Below are 20143 nucleotides of genomic sequence, written 5' to 3' on the forward strand. Positions count from 1 at the left end.
TGAATATTTATATATTTACATAGCATTATATACTATTAATGACACATATATTTTATATAATATATCACCTTAACACATAATATTAATATAGCAATTAATATATTTCCACAGTATTTTAATAATGTGTGTATGTGTGTGTATCAGTGTCTTTAACCTCTGATAGTTCAGTGGTTAAAGACACTGAACTTGTCAGCTGAAAAGCTGACTGTCCGGTTCAAGACCTGAGCACTGTGTGATGGGGTGAACTTTCATCCTTGCTCCAACTCCTGCTCACCTAGCAGTTTGAAAGCCTGCAAATGTGAGCAGATAAATAGGTACCACTTCGGTGGGAAAGTAATAACGTTCTGTGAGCCTCTGCATATAGCCATGCTGGCCACATGATCACGGGAAATTTAGACAATGCTGGCTTCCAGAAATGAGCACCATGCCCTAGAATCAGACATATCTATAGAGGGAAACGTTTACCTTTACCGTTATCTGTGTGTGTATGTATGCATTTACCTTTAGTAAGGGTGTGTTTACCTTTACTGTTATTTTTGCGTGTATGCATATATTATAAATGTCTATGTACACATGCTTTATTTATTTAAAAAATTGGTATGCTGCCCATCTCACTGATGAAGTGATTCTGGGTGACTTCCAATATGTTAAAAAGGTACAAAATATAATAATGATAACTATTATTATTTGGATTTCTATTTTTTCTAATATAAAGTGATTAAAATTAAGAGGATTAAATAAGATTATATATAGTCTCACTCTCTCTCTCTCCCCCCCCTCTCTCTCACACACGTATACTATATATGTATATTCTACTTAGCTACTATGATTTATGTATGGTTTGCTTGGGTTGTGTGATTAATTTTTATGATAAGTGTTTTAATCTGTTTTTTTAATATTGGATTTGTACATTGTGTATTGTGTTGTGAGCCGCCCCGAGTCTTCGGAGAGGGGCGGCATACAAATCTAATAAATTATTATTGTTAAATTATTATTATAATATATATTATCTATAAAAATCTTGCTATTCAACAGGACTTTCATGATCTCTAATGACTGATTTCTATTACAGGAGAAAAAAGGTGCTTTCAAAAGAGTGTTTGGATTCTTTTTCAGTAGATCAAAAAAAGGTATGTCATATTTACTCTTTCGACATCGTAAATGCCTTCAGATACACAACTTCACCAACAAGTATTAGTACTGCATACTTAACATCAACCATCTATATTGTGATAGATGCTCAGGAAAATTTCACCGATAGGAAAAAAGGTTCTATTCTCTTGGCTGATTTTAAAGTTAAGTGTTTTGAGATTCAGGACAGATTCAGTGCTTTTTGATATAGCACATTTTGTGGAATTTGCTGCTTAAAAATTTAGTGATAGCCAAAACTTTGTATGAACTTAACTGGAAATAGACATACTGAAAGAGAGCAAGTCTGTCAATCATGGATGTCCCTCCCTTTGTGGGACAGTGTATTTTTGTACCACTTGCAGTGTGTGAGATGACTGATCAGCAGTGTGCTTCTGTTTTCTTATCCTGCTCATAGGCTGTTCGACAGATAGAACAGAATTGTGGATTAGATAGACCCGTTTGTTTGTTTATTTGACTTCTATGTCGCTCTTCTCAACCAACTCAGGGTGGCGATAGTCTGATCCATACAGCTTTTCACATTTTAGCTCTTGGCTGTTATAATTAGTAAGAGGTTTATACCTGTCGTCATCTTGGCATTCTTTGATCAGTCCTGACTTGTGGACATTTTGTAAGAGGCAGTTCAATGTGGCCATCGATGTACCATTTGATTCTTTCTTTGAAAAAAAATTATGACATATATTTTTCTTATTCCATTCTAATATTCTGCCATGTCACGTTTTCTGTAGGGTCCTGGCATGCCTTAGCAGTCAGTTTGAGATCTTTGATATGTGCACGTGTGTATTTATTGAATTAATTCTTTATATTTTTGTGGATGCAGCTAACATTTTCTTAGGTTTGTGCTGAAAAAAATGAATAGTATGAAATGGAGAAGAATTGTGTACTACCTCCTGTGGTAGCTTGCGTAAATACTCATTTGAACTGTAGGTGAAAAGCCCATCCAAAAAATGGCCTCCTGGTCATCTATTTACAAAAGGTAGAGTAAATCTTGTGCCTTTGAAAAAGCAGCTGGGAGGAACATATAACCCCAGAATTGAAATATGCCATAAAGAACAATGGAATGACCATATGGATGCTAGCAGTCACTTCCGCTTATGCAGAATATTTATCTATGAATCTTTTGACACATGCAACAAATAGTTTGGGGTTCTAAAACATGTTGAATTTAGATGTTTTGCTCCAGACGGGGATCAAAATGCAGTTCTGGGTAGAAAAGTTTCATTTCTTTTGTTTTACTTATTGTTGTGATTGGAAGTAGCCTTACTTCTTTTCTTTTCTAGTAAAGAGTATAGTAAAGCCATAGTAAAGAGAGCATTCATGTTCATCCTACTATTCACATAGGTTGGTTGGGTGGGGGGATGATGTCACTTGAGTTCTGGGGCAAGGCACTTGGGAGGGACCTATTGTGTCTCTGCCTCTGGACTCTGATTGGAGAATGAGCCACACAAAAGAAGAAATTACTGCGAGGGACCATTGGATCCAGCATTGGAATGATACTTCTGCTCGAGATGTAGTAACTGGAGGTAAGTATCTTGGTTGCTCGCTTGCCTGCCTCTGAGACAACCGCCAGCACCTTAATTTAGTTTACAGGTAGTCCTTGACTTATGACCACAATTGAGCCCCATTTTATGACCTTTCTTGCCACAGTTGTTAAGTGAATCACTGCAATTGTTAAATTATTAAGTGCATCTGACTTCCCCATTGACTTTGCTTATCAGAAGGTCACAAAAAGGAGACCACATGATCCCCTTGGGACACTGCAACCGTCACAAATACATGGCAGTTGCCTAGCATCTAAATTTTGATCCTGTGACCGCAGGAATGCTGCAAAATGGTTATAAATGTGAAAAACAGCTATAAGTCCATTTTTCCCCAGTGTTGTAACTTCAAATGGTCACTAAACAAATGGCTGTAAGTGGAGGACTACTTGTATAATTTTTTTGCTCCAGTTTTGATTCAATGTTACGTGATGGTGGGGGGGGGGACGAGAAGAGAGAGAGCGAGAGAGAGACGGATTTCTTTTACCTTGTCCCATTTCACTCTGCAAGAGATCAAAAACACAGAACTTTGCATTCTCGCCTCATTCCTTTTTGTTAAAACATTTATACCTTCAGGGATCATGTTTCTCTGAATTCAAGGAAGGATAGGATAATGCTAAGGGTATTGTAATGGCATTGCTGCACATTAAGAAGCATAATCTTTAAAGTGATCTGGAATTCCAGTGTGGTTGATATCTGTCTTGTTCTTTAGCACGTTTTATGAGTATCATTATCATGGATTTAAAAAATTTAAGATCATATAGAATAGAATAGAATAGAATAGAATAGGATTTTATTGGCCAAGTGTGATTGGACACACAAGGAATTTGTCTTGGTGCAGATGCTCTCAGCGTACATAAAATAAAATATACATTTGTCAAGAATCATGTGGTACAACACTTAATGATTGTCATAGGAGTCAAATAAGCAATGAAGAAGCAATATTAATAAAAATCTTAGGATATAAGCAACAAGTTACAGTCATACAGTCAACATGGGAGGAAATGGGTGATAGGAATGATGAGAAAAACTAGTAGAATAGAAGTGCAGATTTAGTAGAATGTCTGACAGTGTTGAGGGAATATGTGATTCGACTGATATATAGTTAGAAGGTTATTGTTAATCCATTCCTATCCATAGCTATTCATAATTAGAATGGTCTGATGGCAAACCTTTTAGACACTGAGTGCCCAAACTACGTCGCCTTAAACATGACCTAAAATAATCTGCTACAACGTCCTTCCTGTCAATGACTATTTCAGTTTCAACCACAGTAACGAGCACACATCAGATACAAACTTAAACCGCTCCAAACTCAGCTGCAGGAAATTAGATTTTGGTAACTGAGTAGTTAATGCATGGAATCACCAACTGACTCGGTAGTATCATCACCTAACCCCCAAAATTTACCCTTAGACTATCCACTGTTGACCTCTCCCAGTTCCTAAGGGGCATGCATAAGTGTACCAGCGTGTGCCTTCTGTCCTCTGTCCTCTCTTTCTAGTATCATGTATATAAACATTGTTATATCTTTGTACACTACCAATTCGTACTTGACAAAACAAATAAATAAATAAAATAAACTATGCACGCATGCATGCCAAAATGGAAAGATGTGTGTGAATGTGCACATGCGCAGACATGTGTGAATGTGTGCATGCATGTACATGCACGGATATGCACAGCAGAGACCCGAAAACCAGCTGGTAAGTTAGAAGTGAGGCATCCCAATATCGGCAGCGTGGCAAGAGGTAAGATCTTTTTCTTTTGTGAGCTTCTGTTTCATCGTTTGCAGGGAAACAGAAGCTCACGAAAGAAATGCCACAGAGATTTGACCTGGGGCGATGGTGCGTGTGCCAGTAGAGAGGGCTCTCCGTGCCACCTCTGGCACACATGCCATAGGTTTGCCATCTATTCAGTCAAAAGTCAATAAACAAAAATAGACATCTTTTTGGAAGTCTTTTTGCACTTTCCATTTTCCATTGAATTTTAATATTGAGTTTTCAGTGACCCCACCTCTTCTGAATCCAATTTATATGTATCACAGTTTTCATTTTCTGTCTTGTTGCAGTCTAGATTGTAAGATCTGTAAAATCTTGAGAACTTTGGGATTTTCCCCCCCATTAATGCTATAATGTGATATCAGTTCAATTGTCTTTAGAATGTTCTTTAACATTTTTTTTAAAGTCCTGGAATAAAATAAATGCTTTCCACTTTTCTGGCCTCTGTTGTGTTTTCTGTACCGCCTTAAAACCCACATGTATCACTTTATTTATTTATTTATTTGTTTGTTTGTTTGTTTGATTGATTGATTGATCTGTATGCTGCCCCTCTCCGAAGATTCGGGGCGGCTAACAGCAATCATAAAACAGTGTACAATAATAATCCAATACTAAAAACAAATTAAAAACCCCTTAATATAAAAAACCAAACATACATACAAACATACCATGCATAAAATTGTAAAGGCCTAGGGGGAAAAGGAATCTTAATTCCCCCATGCCTGGCGGCAGAGGTGGGTTTTAAGTAGCTTACGAAAGGCAAGGCGGGTGGGGGCAATTCTAATCTCTGGGGGGAGTTGGTTCCAGAGGGCCGGGGCTGCCACAGAGAAGGCTCTTCCCCCGGGTCCCGCCAAGTGGCATTGTTTAGTTGACGGGACCCGGAGAAGACCCACTCTGTGGGACCTAACTGATCGCTGGAATTCGTGCCGCAGAACTGCATCTTGTAAGATTTTAAACAGTTTTGCTGTATTTCATCAATTTCTCTAGGTTTGTTGATTGCAGTGTTTTCTTTTTTGATGGTAATTTTGTTAAAGTTTAGAAATTAATTAGAAATCAAAACTAAAACTTAAAAATAATATAAGGGGTAGGAAAGAATAGAAAAATAAAAATAAAAATAGAAAAGAAAGAAACATAAGAATAGAATAAAGAAAAAGAAAATTTACTTCTATCCCAAGTGTAAATTTTTAAAAGTACAGTAATTTATCACCTTTTCTTAAAATTCAACAAATGAACTATACATCTACAGTCAACTACAAACAAATCCATAGCCATTTTTAGCAGCTTCCCCAGAGGTACTCATGCTTTATTTTGTACAAATTCTCAGTTTATTTCATACGTTGTTTTACTTTCAACTTTAGCAATTTTGGTGTTGTATTGAAAAAAAAATAGAACTTTCAATATCAGTTTATCCTGAATTTATGCTTGGAGCGTAATCATGGGGTGCCCCCAGTCTGAAAGATTTACCTTTAATTCAAATTGAGATCCTTCTGTTATTTCGGGTTTGCACCTGAGCACTAATATTGCTAACTGCTCAATTTCATTTGTGACTTTCTTGTTTGAGATGGAAGGTACTCCGCTAATATTATTCATTTATACATGTATAGTGCCCAATTCCCAATGACTTACAGTTAAAAAGTAAGAAAAAAGTAGGAAAAAAATGACATATTATTAGAACCCCCTTCCAGCAGAGGCTCAATTTTTACTCTGCCCCAAAGCCAAGGAGAATAGCCTGTTCAAGGTGGGAAGTGTCCAGATCTCTTATATGAAGTGACCCACTTAGATCAGTTAATTTGCTAACTCCCAGGATATCAATATTTAATTAATGCTTAGTCTGCCATCAAGCTTGCCTTTGTTTATGATTCTGACATGTTACAGTGATTTTGTCTCTCTCTGTGTGTAGTACAGACCACAGATTTGCTCCCTTGCATTTTATTCAAAGCTTACAATCATTCCAAAGTTATAGCGAAGAGAAAACAAGGCATGAACATTAAGTAGTAAAGAGCCTTAAATAATTCAGTTAATGATTCAAAGAAGTTTTTCTTCACAGTGAAAGAGCAGAACCCTTGCAGCGTCAATCCTCCCATTCCGTAATTCAAGAACTTCAAAGCTTTTTTCCCCTCAAATGGACGTGGCTTTATGAACCAATCTCTGTTATGAATGAGGCTCTGTTTTAGACAATATTGTTGGTTATTTCTTCTGAAATCTTTTCCAATATTAAGTGTATAGTAAACTTGTAACCTAATCCACATATTGCTTACCTCATCTCTTTCATTACTTTTTGAAAATTATTATCTTTGTTCCTATCATGGCTATTAAAATTGTTTTTATCACTGGAGAGGCTAAATAAGGTTTCCCTTTTTTAAAAAATGTCATAAATGTCTTACTATTAAATTTAATAACTAGCATGAATATGCTGCTGCAGATTTCCAGTTGCAAAAGATTAATAGGCTGATCTAAGAAACGATAGAAGTTGAGAAAATTTAAATTTTACAAGTGCATAGCTTTTAACCATAGAATTTAATGCAGGAGTGTTTTACCATAATTCCCTTTGGAATATAAGTTTATGTGTAACTTATATACCAAAGGCAAAGCTCTTAAAGCAAAAATGTCAGAGGAAGATGATGTACGTAAGAGACTAAAATGCTAAGAGTAAAAAAGAAATCACAAAATTAAATAAAATTAATAACAAAAGGGAAAAAAAGGAAACATTTTTCTTACCCATATAAATTAAAAGTATAGAAAATTGCTAGTACAACTGTAGTTCTATGTAAAATTTTTGCAAGTTCATGAAGTCAGCACGTATTACTAAACATATAATGTTTACTTTGCACTATTTCTATTTCTATATTTATTCTGCCTTTGGGAAGAATTTATTTTATAATTCTGCTGATTGTAAAATAATTAGCTTTGATCAAACTCAATGAGAAAATCAATATTACCTGTTTCTAGAAAGTGGCAATAGCAATAACAAACTATGTATGCATGTGGTTATGACTGTTTTATAAGTAATGGGTTCTTTTTAATACAGTTTTTATAGTTTCAGATATTATATTCAACCTCTTTTTATTGTTCTGTATCTATTTGTATTTGTATTTATATTATTATTGTAAGCCTGAGTCCTTTGGGATTGGGCGGCATATAAATTGAATAAAATAAATAAAGTTATCTGACAGCATATTTATTAAATATAGTACATCTCATTTTCCCATTTGCAATCTACTATATTTAATTGGATGAAAGTAAAATAAATGCACCAGTTTCATGTATACCATATATTTGTTTTTCGTGCTTTCCATATGAAGTCTTCTAACCTTTCTTTCTCCCTTAATTAGTTCTTTGAAATGTCACCACATTAAATCCCTAAATACAGAGGCACAGTTATTAAAATACTCTAAATTTTATGATATTCAGCACTTTATGTTAAAATTCATATAGTAACAAAACCAGCCTGTTTACTCTTCCTTTCACATAAGGTTTTAATTCTTGGTTGATTAGGTTTAGGTAAATAACTGAGCATTATAACTCTAATGAGAAAAATATTTTGTACTCTCAATTACTTTTCTTGGTGAAAAGGTGTAATTATAGACACTTAGTTCTTAGTATTATTATTTCATGTCTATTGCAGATGTAGTAGTACATTGTGTCAATATAATTGCCTAACATACAGATTAAAATATCCTGTTTTTATTTCCATTGCCATATTGTGGAAACATTTCACATTTCCCTCAGGCTGCAAATATTCAGCAATTAATGGGCATGCCATTTCCAGGGAAGTAATAATATGTAAAATCTCATTTGTCTTGATAGGCAAATGCCTTCTTTTATGTAGATTTAAGACTTCTTTATACTGGATCAGGTTCCTTAATTGATTTCATTTAATTTCCTGTTTTGCGCAATCCACAGAATGAGGATTGCTGCAGTTTTTATAAAGATAATTTGATTATATCCTGCTTATTGTGCCAATGTACACAAAAGGTGCATACTTACTAGACAATAAACCCTAAATTTTAAAATGTGCGGTATGTAGCTATGAAGAAACCCTATTTAGAAACCAGAATGTCTTATTTTGTAACCCTAAATTGGTACTATAAATGCATGCTGTCTTTAGAGGGTTACATATGTTCTTGCTCTATGTGTGGTAAAAATGTATTTAATTATGGTCTCACATGTTTGCCTATGCTGTATGGAATGATGAGATATTCAGCAAAATATGGAAATGAGAGCCTGGCAATAAAATAGTTTTTCATGAGCTGTCAGATGTAGGATTCTGCCTCATTTGCTGATCTTGGTAGAAAATTTATAGGAAATGAAGAAGGAGACTGCGGTCTGAAAGACTTCTGCTACATGTAAGTCAGTGATAATGAAATCATACAGAAATGTATTAAAATGTTTCTTCTAAAGCTATTTTGGTAGTTAGTCTAGAAAATTGGAGAAAGAAATCCAGGCTTTTTCATTTAGTCATGAAGGCCTTAAAAATACAGTGGTGTGTAATATTTTGCCATGTCACACAGTTCAGCTTAGCCAGTGCCTCAGTAATCCATATTATATTATTATTATATTATTTATTGGATTTGTATGCTGCCCCTCTCCGTAGACTCGGGGCAGGTGGTTCTTTACTTACAACGCTTAGTGACCATTTGAAGTTATGATGGCATTGTAAAAAGTGACTTATGAACATTTTTCAAACTTACAACCATTGCAAGCATCCCCATGGTCATATAATTTATATTTAGGTGCTTGACAACTGACTTGTATCTATGATGGTTTCAATGTCCCGGAGTCATGTGATCACTTTTTACAACCTTCTGATATGCAAAGTCAATGGGGAGGTTAGATTCATTTAACAACCGGGTTACTAATTTAACAACTGCAGTGATTCACTTAACAAATGTGGCAAGAAAAGTTGTAAAATGGGGCAAAAAGTCATCTAACAAGTGTTTCATTTAGCGACAAAAATGTTGAGCTCAACTGCGGTCATAGGTTGAGGATTACATAGAATAGAACAGAACAGAACATAATAGAATAATAGAGTTGGAAGGAACCTTGAAGTTCTTCTAGTCCACAGGACACCCAACCTGTGTTCCATGAGAAAATTCTGGTGGCCCATGGAAAAATCTTGGCCCCTGGGCCAGACAAGGCCAAGTGTAATTAATCCACTCCAGGAAGAAGAATGGACAGGAAAGAAGGAAAGCAAAAGAAAAGACAGGGAAGAAGAAGGAAAGGAAAGGAAAGCGGAGTGTAAGAGGGGAGGAGAGGGGAGGGAAGGGATTACAGCTACAACTCTGGAATATACAATAGGACTGACTTTCCCAACAATATCAGCAAGCCACCGTCAAATAAGCTTCAATCATTTTGTAATAATTACGCTAACTGTTACAATTAAAACAACCTTTAAAGATTTTTGTTATGATTAAATAAGCATTCACGATTTTGTTATAATTAAGTAAGCATTTATAATTTTGTTATGTTAAACAGGTGCATTTCATATTAATAAAACAGAAGTTCTCTGATCATTATTTTACAAATGTCCATGTTCTGAAGTAGCTGAACTCTCTAAACACTTTTCAAAGATAGCCCCATATAAAGCACGTTGCAATAATCAAGCCACGAGGTGTTAAGGGCATGAATGACCGTGAGCAGAGCCTCCTGGTCCAGATAGGGCAGCAACTGGTAGACCAAGCAAACCTGTGCAAAGGTCCCTCTGGCCACAGCTGAGAGACAGTGGTTAAGTCTCAGCTGAAGATCCAGGAGGACCCCCAGATTGTGGACCCTTTCTGAGGGGGTCAAAGTCCCCCCCCCAGTATCACATATGAACAGATGGTATGGTCCTTCGGAGGGAATGCCCAGAGTCACTCAGTCTTGTCGGGGTTAAGTTTGAGCCTATTGACTCCCATCCAGATCCTTACAGCCTTACCGGCACATCACATCAATTGCTTCACTGAACTGGCACAGGGTGGAGATGTACAACTGGGTATCATCAGCATGCTGCTGATACCTCACCCCATGCCGTTGGATGATCTCACCCAATGGCTTCATGTAAATGTTAAATAGGAGGGGAGGAGGACACTCCCCTGTGGCACCCCACAAAGTGGGAGCCTAGGGTGGACCTCTGTCCTCCTACCAATACCCACTTGTGATTGACCGGAGAGATAGGAGGAGAATGACCTCACCCAATTCCTAAGAGGTCATTAAGGGCCGTGCATAAGTGCACCAGCATGCCTACCGTCCCTGTCCTAATGTTCCCTCTTATCAGTACCCATCTTATAGATATAAACAATGTTATATCTATGTATATTACCAATACGTATTTGACTAAACAAACAAACAGACAGACAAATAAATAAATAAATAACATAACCTTTAAAAATTCCAGTGTTGGAGCATTCACAACTTCTGGAGGCAAGATGTTACACTGATTAATTGTTCTGTCATGAAATTTTTCCTTAGTTCTAATTTGCTTCTATCCTTGATTAGTTTCCACCCATTGGTTTCCATTAATGTTTTTTCTCATCTGCTAACCCTAGCTAATCAGAGAAGGGGTGGGAATCTTGTAATGTCATAGCAGAACGTAGGCACTATTAGACATTAAAGAAAGAACCAGACAGGCAGCTGACATTTCTGGCAGTAGACTTTCTCTCACAAAGCCTGGCCATTCAGCTTGAAACATTAATTCTAACCTTAGTGATAATTTTTAACCTGGGAATGTTTCCTAGTCTGCCAAAAGTTTAAATGGTAAAATGGGATAATTCCACATTCAGTTCCCTTAACTTTCTTGGAACGGTAGGTGATCTTGAGATTACGGGAAAATAAACATCAAAGAATGTGTATATAGGATTCATGTTTTCCTTTGGATGTTTTGACTTCCTATAAATTTGATTTTCTTGCAACATTGAATATTCCTAAATCTAGATGTTGAAATCATATTGACTATCTATTATTGTCTATTAAATACTCCCAGTGTTTTTTCCACTAACTCCCCATAGTTTTTAAGTACTACTCATTTTTAAATAAGTGCTTCTGAAATGGAAGTGATATTTACATCCAGTGATTCCATTATAAAATACAGTATTATGAAAAAAAATCCCATAGTTCTGTGTATATCAAACAGATAGTGTTGAATGTGTAATGGCAGTACTATTCCATGAAATTATGATGTGCTTTTATTAAGAGGTATTGTGCCATATTCTACTTTTCATTCTTACTGATAAAATGTAAAACGTGGATACGTTTTAACAACAATGACCATTGCTAATTGTTTCTTCACATAAAAGACAAAGTTTCTTGCTGTAGAAATGAATTTTACCATTGTAATAACGTGCATACAATTTTTAGATATAAAGGAAAACGGCGAAGAACAAGATAGAAAGAAACAAATGGATTACACTCCAGAAAATGACTACTGGGATGCCTATGGGTATGACTGAAGGAACTATTTTAAACATATTGTCACCTGTTCTTATAAAGGTATAATATAAAAGTTTAATATTTCATACATATTTTCTCTTCTATTAAGTCTGCCAGATCTGCCTTCAGAAGTCTTCATTATTAATAGAAGGTAGCAATAAGAGGTAGAAAATTCTACTGCTATCTTCTTGTCAACAGACTTTGCAACTCAAATCTGGTACTTGTATCATATATCTTAGCACAGTGATGGGCAACCTTTTGAGCTTGGTGTGTCAAAATTTGCCAAAAAACTGAGCATAACTCGGGTGGTGTGTCACCTTGAGAAAAAAACATAATTTTGTGATATTTATAGTTTAAATAACTAATATGCATAATTATTTAACTTACCCACTTAGTGACTTCTTTGTTAATCTGTCAGTTGGTTTCTTTTGTTTGTTTTGCTGTTATTTAACTTGTGTGGGGTGCCATGAACTAAGATAAGTGAGGGGGAGGGGGAATTCTTCCAGTGATGGCGAACCTGTGGCAGTCCAGCTGGACTGCCACAGGTTCGCCATCACTGATTTAGTGACATTATAACTTGTTGCATATAAATAAATGTTTGACCCCACTTTGATAAAGAAGCACAAACTAATTGGGAAAAATAGTAATGTATTACAGTACGTATATTGATATGCTGCCCAGTTTCCAAAGAAAATGCTAAGTACTGTAACTAAAGGCAATAATGAGTTTTTAGGATTGTAAAGTTCTTATGCCAAACACTCCACTTCATTCTCTGCCTCAATCATTTTCTCATTTCTCTTTTTTTTCTCCCCTTCTATCATTTCTCTCTCTCTCTCTTCCTATCTTCTCTCTCTCACTCTTTCTCTCTCTCTCCCTTCCTTCCTTTCTTTCCTTCTCTCTTCTTTCCACTTTTTTTTCTCTCTCTCTCCCTTCCTTTCTTTCTCTTTCTTCCACTTTTTTCTGTTTCTCTCTCTCTTTTCCTTCCTTCCCCTCCCTCTCTTTCTCCCTCTCTCCCTTTATAATACCGTTCTGGAAGGCGAGCAGGGAGCAGAGGGGCGAGGGGTGCAGACCCTGAAATAGGCCTGCAACCCCTCCCCTCGCTCCCAGCGGCCCCTGCGAGGCAACCACCGTCCGTGGTGGGCTCCGACGCTTGGCGCCGCGCCAATTAGCTGGGAGGCGGCGCCCCCCCCCAGCTGAAACGGACGTCCGACCGGGGCGATTCTTCCCCCGGCCCGGCAGGCATGCCAAAGGCAGCGTGTGGGCGAGCCTGCGCTCTGCGCAGGGGCGCCCAGCTGGGAGGCGGTGTTCTCGCCCCGGCGGCGTGCCACCGAAAATGGCTACGCGGGTCAGTGCTGACACGCGTGTCATAGGTTCGCCATCACTGTCTTAGCACATACCTGAGAAAATGATCTAGATAAAACTTCAGCCTTTAATAAAAATAAAAAATAGGTTTGATATTAGTACAGTAATAGGCAGTACATTCCTATATATTTATATTGTATTATATTGTACTATATTCTACTATACTCTATTATATATACTATATTATTTGTTATATTTATTATATTATATTTTTAAAGTTTTATGGGACACTGCACTTTAAATAGCTGTAGAATTAGAGAGCTACTAATACTAAAGTAGAATAGACACATTTCATGAATTAGAACTTATTCTGAAATAATGGCATATAAGATTACCCTGTTGATATTAAAGGGTAAATATTTTTAACATTGATTAGTTTGCATATTTTAGGTTAAAATTATTATTGCATTATTCAGAATTAACCTGATCATTCTTACAGGAAATATCACATTATGAACTAATAAAAATTCTTTCTTTTCTTTTTTAGGTTTCTAATCTTACAACCCTTGAAAATCATGTTTATTGATGATATATTCTATGCCTTCATTTAAAAAATTTAACTATTTCATCTCTCAAGCATAATTAAAAATGTAATCTTTAGCGAAGGGTTGTTTGATTTATATTTTTGGGTGCATTTCTCCATAAAGGTTTGGTAGTAGATGCTTGGAACAAACTTCCAGCAGACGTGGTTGGTAAATCGACAGTAACTGAATTTAAATATGCCTGGGATAAACATATACCCATCGTAAGATGAAAAACAGGAAATAGTATAAGGGCAGACTAGATGGACTATGAGGTCTTTTTCTGCCGTCAATCTTCTATGTTTCTATGGTAAGAATGGGCATGTAAAATACTTGAACAAAACTGCAACGTTAAGTGATTTTCACTATACAAGTTGTTGATGATTAATTCTTTTGTAACTTCATCATGAACTATCTTCCTATGTCTCCATAATCAGCAAGCCTGCTGTGTAATATAATTGCACTTGAAAGAGAATCACCACGTCATGAAATGAATAAACTTCATTATTAAATCTGAGAGATTGAAGAAATAACATTCAAATATCCAAACAGAATAGCATCTTTTCCTGTGCTTTGAGGCTAAAACACACCAATGTTTTAGGAATAATCTAGTTTGATGTAATTTATAACATCTGAATTTTTAGAAACTATATTCTTATAGAAGAATAAATACATTTCACATCAGTTAAATTAATAAAACCAGTCTCGAAAGGGGGCCAAGAAAATATTCACAGAATGTTAAGAAGCAAAATACTCACAGATCTCATAAGGGAAAGATATGCTGTTAAATCTAATTCCAAAAATGTATCTGAAATATAATTATCCCCTATCAATTCATATCAGCAAAAAACTGTATAAATAATTATTATATTTAGAATAATTCCCCTCCCTCCCTGCCTGCCTGATCTTAATCACAGGTTTTTTCAGTGATAGCTGTTGGAATTTTTCTTATTATTACTGTGTTTTTTGAACCCATAAACGTTATCTCATAAATTACAAATACTTGTAGAACCAGCCAAATCCCTTTAAGCCAGTTTAAGGTAGAGACATGGAGAGTTTTTGGAGCCCAAGATTTTTGAAAACATTTTTATTTACTCTTATCCTGGTTCAGTTATTTATTCATTTTTATTCTATTTGCATCCTGCCTTTATTATTTTTACAACTAACTCAAGGCTGTGAATTATTTGTAAAACACACCTTCCTTTGCCTGTTTTCCCAAGTTACAGATATAGAATCTACTTTTTCATGGATATTATAACAATGGGAGGAACAAATACTGCTAAAGCAAAGAAATTTAAGGGAGGAGTACGAGGATGATATGTTCTTTCTGTACCTCTGTGATGGTTTGAGGAAAGGTACTTTTTACATATAATTTGTACTGCTCATGTATGCTTATTTGACCATTTACGCCAACAAAATTAAAAATTTTGTTGGCTGGCTGAGGAACTTTGGGATTTGTAGTCCACAAGTCTTAAAGTTGCCAAGGTTGCAGATCTCTTATCTACTGGATCATTAAACGGATGGGTGGGTGGGTGGATTTATATTTTATTTATTCATTTGTCCAATACACAAATACATAGGAAGAAAAATAGACATGTGGTAATATATATAAGGGTAAAAGTGAACTTAAAGGAGAGGATATATGAAAGGAAGAGAATACATATGATAGGTGAAAGAAAGGAAAGACAATTGGACGGGACGAAAGGCACACCAGTGCACTTATGTACGCCCCTTACCGGCCTCTTAGGAACCTGGAGAGGTCAGTCGTGGAGAGTCTAAGGGAGAAATGTTGGGGGTTAGGGGTTGACACAATTGAGTCCGGTAATGAGTTTCACGCTTCGATATCTTTCCTATCTTTCAAGAATTCAAGGTGGCACACATGGAACTACTTCCTACTAAATTAATCTATAATAACAGTCCTGTGATTTGTACTATGTTGAGAGAGAGCGACTGATCCAAATTAGTTAATTTCTTTAAGCATCCTGTCTGGGGCAGGCTAGAACTAGAACTATCATGTAACCTCTGTTCTTAACAGGGATTCCAATTTTAGCAGTGCTTTAATGCTGGCTGGTGAATGAAAAAACACTGAATTGAAGCATTCAAGTCTTTCCACTCAATGATTGTATGCAGGGATGGGCTCCAACTTACCTCGCTGCCAGTTTGCTTCCTCCTGCACATGCATATGTGGTGCAAAAAACCCTGAGAGAAAAAAAGACCTGAAAACAAAATGATGACGCATACGCAGAAACACGGCTTGTGCATGCGCAGAAGAATGTTTTTTTTTAAAAAAAGATGGTGGTGCCCATTATTATTATTATTATTATTATTATTATTATTATTATTATTATTATTATTATTTTTATTGGATTTATATGCTGCCCCTCTCCGAAGACTCGGGGTGGCTAACAGCAATCATAAAACAGTATACAAAATAATCCAATACTAAAAACGATTAAAAACCCATTAATATAAAAAACCAAACATACGTACAGACATACCATGCATAAAATTATAAAGGCCTAGGGGGAAAGGGAATCTCAATTCCCCCATGCCTGGCGGCAGAGGTGGGTTTTAAGTAGCTTACAAAAGGCAAGGAGGGTGGGGGCAATTCTAATCTCTGGGGGGAGTTGGTTCCAGAAGACCGGGGCTGCCACAGAGAAGGCTCTTCCCCTGGGTCCCGCCAAGCGGCATTGTTTAGTTGACAGGACCCGGAGAAGACCCACTCTGGGGGACCTAACTGGTTGCTGGGATTTGTGCAGCACAAGGCGGTCCCTGAGATAATCTCTCATTTACATATGGAATGTCACTGAGCAACCTGATTCGGTGATGTCATCATGATGTCACCAGTGGGTCACTGCCGGTTCAGACGAACCAGAAGGAACCCACTTCTGATTGTGTCTTCCTTTAAACAAATTTGATGAAAAGAAACAGCCACCTATTTGTTTAATATTTCTAGTAGAGACAGAAATAAGCTATAGAGCTGTTTATGAACAGGGGAAGAAATTCTGAGTTAAAACCACAATGGTGAAAAATAATAAAAGACTTGAAATGTTCTGCTCCATAAATACCCCATAAACCTTTATAGCTCTCCTTTCATGTATCATCTTTCATTCATCTGTCAGCTTTTCCAGTTGCATCAAAATTTCTATTTCCTTATCAAGTATTGCATATGGCAACCCGTGAAAAGATTAAGGATGGAATCCTACAGATATATATTACAAAGTACAGGATAGCTTCTGCCATGCTGTGTTGATATCCCTTATTCCCCCTGACTGTTGAAAATATATTTAGCAATAAGCGAGCAATCTTTGGTTTCGCCTGATGCTTTTTTTTTTTTTTTGCTTTGCCGAGGTAACTGCTGACAGATCCCCGAGAAACAGGACAAGGACATCTAGTTTCTGAGGAATGACTTATCAAGATAGCTCCCAGTCATTTCTGAAATGGATTTTTTAAATGATGGTTCACTGGCAAATTAAAGCATTTTGAAATATTGATATGTGTAAAACTGAGCTGTAATGAAAGGTCAGTGTGCTTTCTTTCAGAGAAGAAGACAGAATATATGTAAATGAGAGACAGGTTGATCTTAATTTTTTTTTTCTAGCTTTGCTAGTGGGCTGTTAACATATTTGGGGATTTCTAATGTTCTGCCAATCTGCCGTTGTTTTTCAGCAGCCCAACCTTTTGAATCATTGTTATAGCTGTCAAAAAAACAAAACAGAAAAACCAGAATAACCTTAGGAACATCACAACATCAATAAAGTGGTATTTCTTTCAGCTCCCTTATAACTCACCTCAATGTCACCTCTAGAATCTTTTTCTTTTAATGCATTATATTTTTTTAATCTCTCATACTTCTAACAGAATAAATACTGTCTCTAAAAGTCTAAGTCAAGTGGATTATTTAGTGCATGCTGCGTTTGATCAAAATAAATTTCTGGCACCACTTGTTGAGTTCTAAGCCTTGTAGAAGGAGAGCCATGTTGATCTTATGGTAGCCAAAATCAGGAGTCTTATAGAACCTTTTCAGACTCAAAACATTTTATCTCAAAAGGTTTAGGTGTTCATGACTGCAGCTCACTTTATCAGATGCAAGATGAAGCTAATAATAGAGTCGAAAGTTCAATCTTTCAATCAATTAATCTATCCAAACAGAACTGGAAGGGAGCTTGGAGGTCTTCTAGTCCAGCTCCCTGTTCAAGCAGGAGATCCTATATCAGTGATGGCAAACCTTTTTTGGTTTGTGTGCCAAAAGGGTGTGTGTGGGTGTGCTGGCTTGCATGCACATGCCCACACCCCTTCCCTCCCCCACACGCATGTCCCCTCTTCACATGTGCACAACCCCCCCCTGTTCCCCACGCATACACACAGACTTCACTGAAGCCTGGGACAGTGAAAAAACCACCCAATGGGCAAACCGGAAGTTCGGAAAAACAGAAGCTGATGCATCTGGAGGGCAAAACAGCCTTCCCCAAGGCCGAAAATCAGCTGGCCAGCATGCACATGCGCGCTGGAGCTGATATTGGGCATCATAGCCTTATACCATTTCAGACAAGTGGTTGTCCAATCTCTTCTTAAGAACTTCAAGTAATGAAGCACCCAACTGTCTTCGGAGAAGGGCGGCATATAAATCTAATTAATAGAATAGAATAATAGAATAGAATTTTATTGGCAAACACTGGATTGTGACCAGAAACTGATCGGCAACCAATGCAGACTGCGGAGTGTTGGTGTGACATGGGCATACCTAGGGAACCCCATGATTGCTCTCGCAGCTGCATTCTGCACGATCTGAAGTTTCCGAACACTCTTCAAAGGTAGCCCCATGTAGAGAGCATCACAGTAGTCGAGCCTTGAGGTGATGAGGGCATGAGTGACTGTGAGCAGTGAGTTCCAGTCCATAAAGGGCCGCAACTGGTGCACCAGGTGAACCTGGGCAAACGCCCCCCTCGCCACATCTGAAAGGTGGTTCCCTAATGTAAGCTGTGGATCGAGGAGGACGCCCAAGTTGCGTACCCTTTCTGAGGGGGTCAATAATTCCCCCCCCAGGGTAATGGACGGACAGATGGAATTATCCTTGGGAGGCAAAACCCACAGCCACTCCATCTTATCCGGGTTGAGTTTCAGTCTGTTGACACCCATCCAGACCCTAGCAGCCTTCAGGCTCCGGCACATCATTTCCACTGTTTCGTTGACTGGACATGGGGTGGAGATGTACAGCTGGGTATCATCAGCGTACTGATGATACCTCACCCCATGCCCTTGGATGATCTCACCCAACGGTTTCATGTAGATATTGAATAGCAGGGGGGAGAGGACTGACCCCTGAGGCACCCCACTAACACTCTGACCCCCCACTAACACCGACTGCGACTGACCGGAGAGGTAGGAGAATCACTAAAGGACAGTGCCTCCCACTCCCAACCCCTCCAGCCGGCGCAGAAGGATACCATGGTCGATGGTATTGAAAGCTGCTGAGAGGTCAAGAAGCGCCAGGACAGAGGATAAACCCCTGTCCTGGGCCCACCAGAGATTATCCATCAATGCGACTAAAGCAGTTTCCGTGCTGTAGCTGGGCCTGAAACCCAACTGTTGAGGACCTAGATAATCGGCTTCTTCCAAGGACCGCTGGGGCTGGAGCGCCACCACCGTTTCAATCTTCCCGATAAAGGGAAGGTTGGAGACTGGACAATAGTTGTTAAGGATGGCTGGCTCCAGGGAAGGCTTCTTGAGGAGGGGGCACACAAGTGCCTCCTTGTAGGAAGCCGGGAAGGACCCCCTCGCCAAAAAAGCATTGACAATCTCTTGGACCCAGCTCTGTCACCTCCCTGCTGGCCGAAACCAGCCAGGAGGGACATGGATCCAGTAAACAGGTGGTGGAACTCACAGCTCCAATGGCCTTGTACACTTCATCAGGTGTCACCAGATCAAACTCTTCCCAGACAGATGGACAAGTATGAACCCCAATCACCTCGACTGACTCATTGTCAGTCGACTCTGTTATCCAATCGGAGTTGAGGTCCGCCCGGATCCGAGCAACTTTATCAGCGAAAAATGTGTTTCAATTCTCGGCACTGCTCTGCAAGGGCTCCCCAACTCCCCGCTGGTTAAGAAGGGAGCAGTTCACCCTAAACAGAGCGGCCGGGTGAGATTCCACTGATGCAATCAAGGCGGCATGATACGCGCCAAGTGTTTGATCGGATTCGGACTTAGCCGGCGCGAGGCTGCCTCCCATACACTGAGCCAGAGAGAGAAACCCAGGGGAAATGGCAGGAAACTGGCTGGGCCTTTGTGCTGCTCTCAAATTTCCTGGGAAATTTTTCCGGGTTTGGGTTGTTAAGTAGAAAATGGTTCTTAAGAAGAGGCCAAAAAATCTTGAACACCCGGTTCT

At 38.1% G+C, this 20143-nt stretch overlaps 1 protein-coding gene across 1 annotated transcript in view; it reads left to right on the forward strand.

Annotated features, from left to right (window-relative positions):
• DCDC2C (doublecortin domain containing 2C) overlaps positions 1-13772 on the forward strand; it is a 56660-nt gene extending 42888 nt beyond the window's left edge. The window contains exons 14-16 of the mRNA XM_070762692.1: positions 1073-1130; positions 11801-11932; positions 13722-13772. Coding sequence (XP_070618793.1) covers positions 1073-1130; positions 11801-11892 — 150 coding nt within the window. The 3' untranslated portion in view covers positions 11893-11932; positions 13722-13772. The remainder of the gene's footprint in view (positions 1-1072; positions 1131-11800; positions 11933-13721) is intronic.
• Positions 13773-20143: the final 6371 nt, after the last annotated feature.

This window comes from Erythrolamprus reginae, chromosome 1 (assembly GCF_031021105.1).
Source record: "Erythrolamprus reginae isolate rEryReg1 chromosome 1, rEryReg1.hap1, whole genome shotgun sequence".
Lineage (NCBI taxonomy): Eukaryota > Metazoa > Chordata > Lepidosauria > Squamata > Dipsadidae > Erythrolamprus > Erythrolamprus reginae.